This window comes from Hipposideros armiger, unplaced genomic scaffold (genome assembly GCF_001890085.2).
Source record: "Hipposideros armiger isolate ML-2016 unplaced genomic scaffold, ASM189008v1 scaffold_238, whole genome shotgun sequence".
In the NCBI taxonomy this organism is placed as follows: Eukaryota; Metazoa; Chordata; class Mammalia; order Chiroptera; family Hipposideridae; genus Hipposideros; species Hipposideros armiger.
Window position 1 is genome coordinate 1,783,468 of NW_017731588.1, and position 10,819 is coordinate 1,794,286.

Here is a 10,819-nt window from a genome sequence, read left to right on the forward strand (position 1 = left end):
CTAGTTTCATTTTTTTTTGCATGTATCTCTCCAGTTTTCCCAACACCACTTATTGAAGAGACTGTCTTTACCACCACTGTATGTTCTCACCTCTTTTGTTATAGGTTAATTGACCCTGTAGGTGTGGGTTTATTTCTGGGCTGTCTATTCTGTTCCATTGATCTATGTGTGTGTTGTTATGCCAGTACCACGCTGTTTTGATTACTAGAGCCTTACAGTATATTTTGCTATCAGGTAACTGATACCTCCAACTTCGTTCTTTTTTCTCAAAATTGCTTTGACTATTCAGAGTCTTTGTGATTCCATATAAATTTTAGGATTATTCTAGTTCTGTGAAAAATGCCATTGGTATTTTGTTAGGGATTGTTTTGAATCTGTAGATTACATACTTTGAGAAGTATGGCCATTTTAACGATGTTAATTCTCAGGAGAGCCAGCATTTCTAAATAACATGCTTCTAAGGCTGTTTACTGACTTTTTATTTTAGACGTAATTTATTGTCTTCCTCTTGTAGAAGATTAGGATTCATTTCATAGCCCCCTGCGCCACATGTTTTGTCTCCATCATTCTCCTACTGTAGTTATATCACACTTGGCTGTTGATGTTAAGTATTTACATTATGATGATGATGATATGATTGTTTATAGCAATGCCACTTAGTGTACAGCAATTATATTTGTGTTGTATAAGTTTTTGTTTTCCTTGGCGTTAAAAGTCACCCTTTCGCTCTATTTTTAAAATTCAGATATAAATATAGTAGAATTCACTCTTTTTAGCGTATAGTCTGTGAGTTTTGACAAATGGATGTCATGTGACCAACACTACAGTTAGGATATAGAAAATTCCCTGGTAGTAGTCAGCCTCTTTCCCACCCGCATCCTCTGGCAGCTGCTCATCTGTTTTCTGTCCTATTCTTAACGCCCTTTTACAGACTCTCCTAGAAATGGAATCCTACCATATGTCTGTAACCTTTTGAGTCTGGCTTCTTTTATTAAAATAATCACCCTTTTAAAATAGGCTTTGCTTTTTGTGTCCTTAGAGTTTATTCCCAAATTCTAAAACTCACCTTTTTTTTTTTTTTAAAGAAATCCTTAGAACCCTCCACCCTGCTGCTCCAGTTTGGATTAATTACTTGCTCGGACAGCTATACAGCTGAACTCTTGGGATTTCCCTTCACCAAATTCAGAGCATTTTATTTTCTCATGTTTTAGATCCTGTTTTCTGAATCTTGTCTTCCTTTTTCTTGGGGGAGCACATTCTCTAGTAGCCTCCTGAGAAAGAGTACATGGGAAGTAACCTTTTTTTAAAGCTCGTATGTCTGAAAACATCTTTTATTCTTACATGTGTGTATGTAGTTTAGCTGGGTATATATTCTAAATTGGAAGTTATTTTCCCTTAAATTTTTAATGGTGTTATTCCACTGTCTTTACGCATTCAGTGTAACTTTGAGAAATTCTGTTCCGATTCCCAGTCCTTTGTATAGGACCTATTTCCCTAACCCCTGAAACCACAATTAATTTATTCTACTTTTGATGAGTATTGGGGATTTTTCCAGTTTTGGGATATTATGAATAATGCTTACAAGAACATTCTTGTACATGTCTCTTGATGTGTGTATGCACAATTTTGGTTGTGTATATATACACTCGTACTTAGAGGTAGAATTACTGGGTTATAGGCAATGCATGGGTTCGGCATCGGTTGTTATTACAGAACAGTTTCCTAAATGGTTGTATTGATTTACACCCCCACCGGCAATGTGAGTACCTGTTTTCTCATGTTCTTGCTATAACTATGGTCTTTTAAATTTGAGCCATTCTAATGTATGTGCAGTGATCTCACTATGATCTTACTTGTGTTTCCCTGATGGCTAAAAGCACCTTTTCAGAAGTTTATTGGACATTTGGACACCCTCTTTTATGAATTGCCTGTTCAAATCTTTTGCGCATTGTTCTGTTGTTTTTTTTAGTTGATTTGAAGGTTTTTTGTTTTTTTTTTTCATTTCTTGGATGTGAACCCTTTATAGTTTTACAAATAATTTCTCTCATTTGGTGACTTGCCATTTCATTCTCTTAAAAAGATTTTTTTGATGAACATAAGTGCTTAGTTTTGTTTTTTTGTTTTTGTTTTTGTTTTTTTTTTTTAAACTGGGGAATTGGGAACAGTGCTGGGGAATTGGGGGAAGGGGAACAGACAAGTCGCTGTCGTTTTGTTCTTTAGTCCAGTTGTGGAGGACGTTGCTTCACTGGCCCAAGTTGGCACCATCACTGCGCTCTCCCCGGGCGAGGCAGACTGGTCACTGGCCGGCTGCCGGCCGCTCACACTGGCTGCCGGCCGCTCACACTGGCTGCCGGCCGCTCACACTGGCTGCCGGCCACACAGGGCAGCCCATTGGCAATCCACTGCCACAGGGGCTGCAGCCCCCGCCGTCGCCGGCGACCCATGGCAGCCCAGCCCCAGGTTGAGCTGTTGTTAAGCATCTCAGCTGTAGAGGGCAGCGTCACTGGCCCTCACATGTGGGATCCGAACCGGGGCCCTCTGGCATCCCAAGCCAGCCCTTAACCAACGCGCCACTCGGCCGGCCCGCTTAGTTTTAATACAACTCATTATATCACTATTTTCCTTATTAGTGCTTTTTAATTTTTTTGTATTGTTTAAGAAATCTTGGCGTATCTGGAGGTCTTGAAGATACTCTGTCTTTTAGAGGCTTTATTGTTGCGCCTTTTACATTTAAATATACACTCTACTTGGAATTGATTTTGGGATGTGGTGTGAGCTTTTCCATATAGATATCTGGTTGACCCAATGTTATTTATTGAAATCTCTTTTACCCCCATGCTCTGTAGTGCCACCTTTGTCTGTTTCATGTCTATTCTGATCCACAGGTCTACAATTTATCCTTGTACTGATATCATATTGTCTTATTTTCTGTAACTTGATGCATGTTGATTTTGACTATAGTATATTGAATAGGAGTAGCTTCCCCTACCGTTATCTTCAAGATTCCTTGACTTTTGGCCCTTTGCCATTTTCATACACATTTTATAATGAACCCATACATTTTTACAACAAAATTTTGATTGAGATTTCATTCAATCTATTGAATACAATACATTGATTCTCTCTTCCCCCACCCCTCTTTTTTTCTTCCCCTTCACTTCTTCTTTGGTTTGGTTTTCCTTAATTTCTCTTGATAATATTTTATAGCTTTCTATGTAGTGGTCATGTATAACTTTTGTTAGATTTATTCCTTGGCATTTGACATTTTTTGATGGTATTGTAAATAGTGTTTTTAAAATTGCGTTTTCTAACTGTAGCTGTAATAGAAAAACAAGATTGGTTTTTATATTGTTCTTATATTTTAATACGTTACCTTTAGATTCTTTTGGATTGTATATATGTACAATCTGCAAATATCATATCTGCAGATGAAACTTATTTTATCCTTTCCAATCTTATACCTTTGACTTCTTTTTCTTGCCAGCCTAACTAGCTGTGCTGCCTATCCAATGTATTGAAGTGACATATTCCTAATCTAAGAGGGAAAGCCTTAAACATTTCACCGTTAAGTATGATGTTTGCTAAAGGTTTTCTGTGGATACTGTTATTAATTCACTTCTTTTCTGAGTTTATTATGAGTGGATGTTGAATTTTATTAAAATGTTTTTGCTGCATCAGTTGAGATGTTCATATGAGTGTTGTTTTTTTTTAAGCTGAGCCATCCTGCCACCTGTTGGCAGCTTAGCGGCTGCTCAGCTCGGGCTGGGAATCGAACTGCTGTTGCTCAGAGCTCAAACTCTTGAGCAAGCTCTTAACCAACTGAGCCACTCGGCCAGCCCATGAGTGTTCTTTTTTGTTATTAATGTGATGAATTATTGGGTTGTCGGAAAAGTCATGATGCATTTTTGGAACAAAAAACATAGAAAAAATATGTCGTGACTTTTCCGACAACCCAATACATTGAGTAAAATTTTCAAATATTTAATCAAATCTGAATTTCTGATAACAGGTTTTCATCCTTTTTATAGATTGCTATATTTGATCCACTGATTTATTTTTTTATTACAATTTTTTTCTTCTGTGTTAAAGAGTGAGAATGGCCTATAATTTTCCTTTCAGTGGGTTTGGTATTAGGTTTAAGCCATTAGTCATGGCTTTAGTTGCACCTTACAAGTTTTGATATCTAGTATTTTTCACTATCATTCATTTCAGAATATTTTCAAATTTCATCTTGGGTTTCTTCTTTGACCCGTGCATTTTTTTAGAAGTATATTTTTTAATTTCCACAATGGGGGTTTTGTAGTTATATTTCTGTTTACAGATTTTAGGTTAATTGCACTGCAGTCAGAGAACATAGTCTATATTTTGATTCTTTTAATTGTGTTGCATTGGTTTAGAAACTGGTCATTTTGTAAATGTTCTCTGTACTCTCAAAGAATTTGTAAAGAGCAATAATTAGATGTAAAGCTGTAGATGTGTCAGTTTTGTTTGTGTTAAAATCTTCTATGTCCTTACTAATTTTTTATCTACAGATATCAGTTTTTAAGAGAAATTATAAAAATCTCCCACTGTGGTTGTGGATTTGCCTATTTCCCTTTTTAGCTTTGTCAATTTTTGCCTTATGTATGCATTTGTTGAATCTGTTTATTAGGTATATTCAAATTTAGAACTGTTACATTGTCCTGGTTGACCTTTTTATCCATAAACTGTTAGAACTAATAAACAAGTTTAGCAAGGCTGCAGGATACAAAATCAATATACAAAAATCAGATGAATTTTATATACTTACTTGCAATAAACAATCCAAAACTGAAATTAAGAAAACAGTTCCATTTATAATAGCATCAAAAAGAACAAAGTACTTAGGAATAAGTTTAACAAAAGGAATACAAAACTTGTACAGTGAAACTACAAAACATCAGAAATTAAAGAAGGCCTAAATAAATGGAAAGACATCAATGTTCACGGATTGGAAGACTTAATATTGCTAAAATGGCAGTACTCCCATGTTGATTCAATATAGTTTCTATCAAAATCCAAGTTGGCTTCACTGCAGAAATTGACAAGCTGATCCTGAAATTCATATGGAAATGTAAGGGACTCAGGAGAGCCAAAATAATCTTGAAAAAGAAGAACAGAGTTGGAAAAAAAAAATCACACTTCCTGATTTCCAAATTTATTACAAGTCTATAAAAGACTGTGACTGGCATAAGGGTAGAGGACATCTGGATCTATCTTAGAAAAGGGAGAGAGGAAGGCCAATCGGAAAATTTCTGGCTTACTTTGCATTTTGAAAATGGAAAAGGAGCTTCCAGGTAGAAAAGAGAGGGAGGTGACATTTTAGGCAGGGGAAGAACATGTGTAGAGAGGCATAGAGAGAGAACCTGAGCTTAGACTGTGCGTTGGGAAAGAGAGGAGGCTAGCAAGGAAAGTAGGTGATAGAATGTTAAGGGTGTTGTGTCACAAGGCAAGGAGTTGGACATTTAGCTTGTAGGCTGTTGGGGAGCTTTGAAGGTTTCTAGAAAGTGGCCTTTGAACTATTGTCTTGGGTTGGTGTGGGAGGCAGCTGCTCTCCTTTGCCATATACGCTAGTCAGTTCTCAGTAGCCAAAGGGATTTGGTTCTAGGACCCCCGCGGACACCAGCATCTGCAGATGCTCAAGTCCCGTATATAAAGTGGTGAATAACAATGCATACATATGTCAGCCCTCCACATCTGTAGCTTTCCAACCGCAGTTCAAAAATACTATTTTCAATCTGTGGTTGGTTCAATCTGTGCATGTAAACCCCAGGTATACGGAGGGCCAACTGTATATTTATCTACTGGAAAAAAACCGCATATAAGTGGACCCACCCAATTCAAACCCGTGTTATTCAAGGGTCAGTGGTAGTTCTGTCCTCACCAATAAAATGTTTCTCTCTTTTTTTTTTTTTACTCAGTTCACTGAGACTTTTTTGACGGAAAGGGACAAACCGTCCAAATGGAGTGGAATTCCTCAGCTGCTCCTTAAGCTGTATGCAACCAGCCACCTCCACAGTGACTTCGTTGAGTGCCAAAACATCCTCAAGGTAATTCTTTTGGGCCTTGGAGGGGCTGCATGCAGGGCCTCCAGGTGACATAAGATGTCTGCTTTTTTAAAAAATATTTTTTTCAGTTTGCTATTTAAATTAGCCTGTTTTTATTGTGTAAGTTGTAGAAAATTTGGTAAGTTCAGAAAAAGTACAAAAAAGAAAATAAAAATTGCCTATAAAGAAGATAAATACCCCACAACCCAGAGTTAACCGCCATTAAGTTCCCTGTATATGTCCTTCTGGGCTTTGTTTTGTGTCAGTTCTTGCTTAATTTGAGAGGTCAACACTGTGCCCTGGGATTGGGATGACATTCTTTTTAAACAGGGTTAGGAAGATCCCATATTGCCAAAGGCTCATGGAAGTAGCCTTATGGTTGTTGATAATTATGACTAACATAAGAAGGTGGAAGGGACTGGGCTTGGTGATGGAAAGAGTGTAGAGAGAGATATGCTAAGGCAGCTGTTCGCACACACGCACACTGGAGTGTGTATTAGAATCAACGTGGGAGGCTTGTTAAACAGAGCCTGGGCCCCACTCCCAGAGTTTCTGATTCAGTAGTTCTGGGATTACCATATCTAAACTTTAGCTTAGGGGTGGGGTCCAAATTTGAATTTAGAGCACTGGCTTTAGCTGCAGTTAAAACCCATGCAAGTTATTTTTGGTCGCAATGAAACTTAATGATACACTGTTTTTCAGAGGTGAAATTTTGATTATATCACATAATAAGTCATTCTGAAATATGATAGGCTCCAGATAAGCTTAATCTTTATGTTTAAGAAGAGATGTTTTGTATTCTTGATCTTCTCATAGTCTGATTAGGATAGAAATGATTATAGTCTCTTACACTTGTTTCAAGACACTTTGCAACGAGTTACACATTATTTCATTTGATTGCTGCAGAATCTTTGAGATATGGAGAGGAAGGGGGAGAAAGAAGTAGAAGGAGGGAAATTAATATTTGTGAGTGCTTGCTGTGTGATCATCACTTTTTTATTCATCTAGCAAATACTTATTTGAAACTTACTAGGTACCAGGTATAGTTAACTCTGATGGGAACTCTGTGAAATGGGTGGTGTTTTACTTTGTATTAGTCTAGAATATTTTGATTGTAGGTGACAGTAACTCACTCGGACTAGAAAAAGAAAAGATCCTTTATTGTCTCACGTAACTGGAAAGCACAGGTATGAATTCAGGAGCTGAGCAGTTTGGCTGTCCATTTCTTAACACCCGTGAATGACCTCATGTTCCTCCACGTGATCACAGGTCTCGGGTAACATTTCTACAACGTGGGCCAGCCACTGAGTTGAGGGGACTGAGAGACTATTGGCGAGGCCTGATCACCTGCTCCAGAGGCTGGGACTCAGGTGCTTGTTGGCAGCCCCAGTGGAACCATGTGGAAACTAGGGAGGGGCATTCCCCTAAGGAAATAGTGCTGTTACCTGAAGAAGAAAGAAAGGTGCCAGGCAGGCAAAATCCAGATGTTTTCTATATTCTCTTTTTCAGCTGAGAAAACTGAGACTCAACAATAACCTGCCCAAAAGCCTGGTGGCTACTATATGATGAGCCCAGATTTGTCTTATCCTGAGACCAGCTTTCACTGTGTTATGTTATCAGCAGGAAGTACATCATGGATTTATAGATGAGAAAAATGAGACCCAGAGAAAGTGGTTCAGTTAGTTATACTAATTATGTGACCCTGGGGAACTTTGTGATTTTGTTTTTCGCCTGTAAAATCAGTAAAACTACACTCACTTCATTGAATTATTTTAAGGATTAAATGAGCTAAAATATAAAATCCAGTGCCTGGCATATAAGTTTATCATAAGAGCGAGTTCTGCTTTTTCTTGATGTGTGGTACCTGGACCAGCAGCATCAGCATCACTTGGGAACTTGTTATAAATGCACATTCTCAGGCCGCACAACCCAGACCTATTAAATCAGAAATTCTGCAGGTGAGACCCAGTCGTCTGGGTTTTAAGAAGCCCTTCACATGAGTCTGATGCTCATCAGTGTTTGAGCGAACAATGTTTGCTCTAGCCCATTGTGTTCCATTTTTGCTCAGATTCCTGAGGAGAGAGCATAATGAACAGGGTGCTAGATTCTTCCTACTCCCCTATTTCACCCATAATAGTTCTGCTTTCGTCTGTAAGCACAGACTTTGGCGCAGGACTTCCTACGTTTCATTCCTGGCTTGACCAGCTGTGTCACATGGACAGCTTCGTTGTGCCTCAGTTTCCTTATCTATAAAATTGGGATGAGTTACTATCATCTCTTACTGGGTTGTGAGGATTAAAAGAGGGAATACATTGAAGTACTTAGAATGATGCTTTGAACCAAGCATTAAATAAATGAGCTATTACTATTATTACAACTTTTATTATTATATCAACTTTTTTGTAAGATTACTATTTATATTGACTGTATTGAAAACCTGCTATACTATCATGGGACCTGTGGAGAATACAAAGAGGAATCTGTCTCAGTCTTCAGGGAACATTTGTAAAAAAGTACAAAGTAAAAGTGCTAAATGTCACAAATGAATTGCAGATTGCTTTGGGGGTTCAGAGGTGCATCAGATTGCTTCTGGCGGAGAGGAATCAGAGAAGACTTCCTAAAGGAGGTGACATTTGAGCAATATTTTAGTTATCTATTGCTGCAGAACCAGCCACCCCAAAACTTAATAGCTTGAAATATAATCACCATTTAATCCCTAATAATTCTTTGGGTTGATGGAGTGGTTTTTTTGCTTCATGTGGTGTTGGGTGGGGTATTGAATCATCTGGAAGGTCCAAAACGACTTCACTCGCATGGCTGGTAGGTTGGTGCTGACTATCAGCTGGAGATCAGCTCAGAATATCAGTCCCGGCCTCAGTTCTCCGCCTCATGGCCTCTCTCGGTATCTATGCTGGACTTCTCACAACATGGTGATTGAGTTCCAAGATGGCAAAAGCCAACTTTGCCAGTCTTTCTTAAGGCTTAAGGCCCGTAGTGGCATAGTGTCACTTTGGCTGCATTCTGTTGGTTGAAGTGAGTCACACCAGCCCAGAGTCAGTGTGGGAGAGGATTCTATAGGGGCCTGAGCACCAGGAAGTGTGGTTCACTGCGGGGGCTGTCTTTGTGCTCGTGGGGATTTAAGTTGGGGACTAAAATGCAAGCTGATGCTTTGGTGTCTGGTTCATGTTAGATAACAAAAACTGAATGTCTATCTGTATATTTTTTTAAAAACTAGGAAATTTCTCCTCTTCTCTCCATGGAGGCTATGGCATTTGTTACTGAAGACAGGAAACTTACCCAGGAAACCACTTATCCAAATACTTATATTTTTGACTTGTTTGGAGGTGTTGATGTAAGTAGTCGTTTATTATTCCTACTGCTATTACTACTGCTACTACTGCTAAATAGCTTGAGAATTTAACTCTGAAATGGGAGACAGGAAACATTTCAGAATTTATACCAAACATTTGTGCATTTTAATCTTTAAAAGCTCAGTGGCACTCACCTATGTTGAAGCAGCATAGCTTTTACATAGAAGAATTGATTTATTTGAATTTATAATAGAGCCACCTTTTTTTAAGGCACAAAGTGAAATGTATGTCTCCCATTTCCCCAGTGTCCTCTCCTCAAAGGCAGCTGTGATTACTAGTTTCACCTGTGTCCTTCCAGAGACATTCTGTGTGTGTGTGTGTGTGTGTGTGTGTGTGTGTGTGTGTGTGTGTGTGTGTAAATGACCCCACTGCCCCCACCTTAGGTTTATTTTCTCCCCACATAGAGGTGGCATATTATCTATATAGGTACACTGCCTTGTACCTTGCTTTTTCCATGTAATTTTCCAGCTTGGGGATAGTTTCATTTGGGTACATGTACATCTGTCTCATTATTTTAAACATCTCTATACTGTTCCCTGGTATAATGGTACCATAATTTATTTACCCAGGCCTCAGTCGATGGGCATTTAGAGCTTTCTCACACCTTTTCTATTACAAACAAGAGTGCAGTAAAGGTTTTGTACATACTTGTATGTACATACGAGTATATACCTTTGGGATCAAAGCATATGTGTCTTATTGTTTATAAATTTGTCAATATAGTGGGTCGTCTGGAAAGTCATGACCCATTTTTGCATTGAAAAACAGAGAAAAACACGTCATGACTTTCCCGACGACCCAATACATACCTAAGAGATTTTATCAACTTACATCTTCAATAACAAAGTATAGGAGTGTCTGTTTACCATACCATCACCAACTCAGTGTGTATATATGTGTGTGTTTACGGACTTTGTTATTGATGTATAACTTGTGTACAGAAAAGTACACTAATAATTAACCACAAAGTAAATGTACTTTTGTTACTACCACCCAAATCACGAAATAGAACATTACCAGCACCTAGTAGCTTCCTTCACCAAACATTATATGTTAAGTATTTTAAATACTTACTAAGCACACATGAGAAAAATGGTATTTCTTCATAGTTTTTTTAACAGTTTTTTATTGAGATATAGTTCACATACCATACAAGTCACCCATTTGAAAGTATACAATTCAGTGGTTTTTAGTGTGTTCGTAAATGTGCACCCAAAACCACGGTCCATTTTAGAACATTTTTATCACCCCAAAAAGAAACTCCAGGGCCGGCCGAGTGGCGCGTTGTTTAAGAGCTGGCTTGGGATGCCAGAGGGCCCCGGTTCGCATCCCACATATGAGGGCCAGTGACACTGCCCTCCACAGCTAAGATGCTGAACAACA

At 38.4% G+C, this 10,819-nt stretch overlaps 1 protein-coding gene across 1 annotated transcript in view; it reads left to right on the top strand.

Annotated features, from left to right (window-relative positions):
• The window catches only part of TRPC4AP (transient receptor potential cation channel subfamily C member 4 associated protein), a 72,755-nt gene that overhangs the window by 6,916 nt on the left and 55,020 nt on the right, over nucleotides 1-10,819 (top strand). The window contains exons 2-3 of the mRNA XM_019655172.1: nucleotides 5,940-6,068; nucleotides 9,301-9,417. Coding sequence (XP_019510717.1) covers nucleotides 5,940-6,068; nucleotides 9,301-9,417 — 246 coding nt within the window. The remainder of the gene's footprint in view (nucleotides 1-5,939; nucleotides 6,069-9,300; nucleotides 9,418-10,819) is intronic.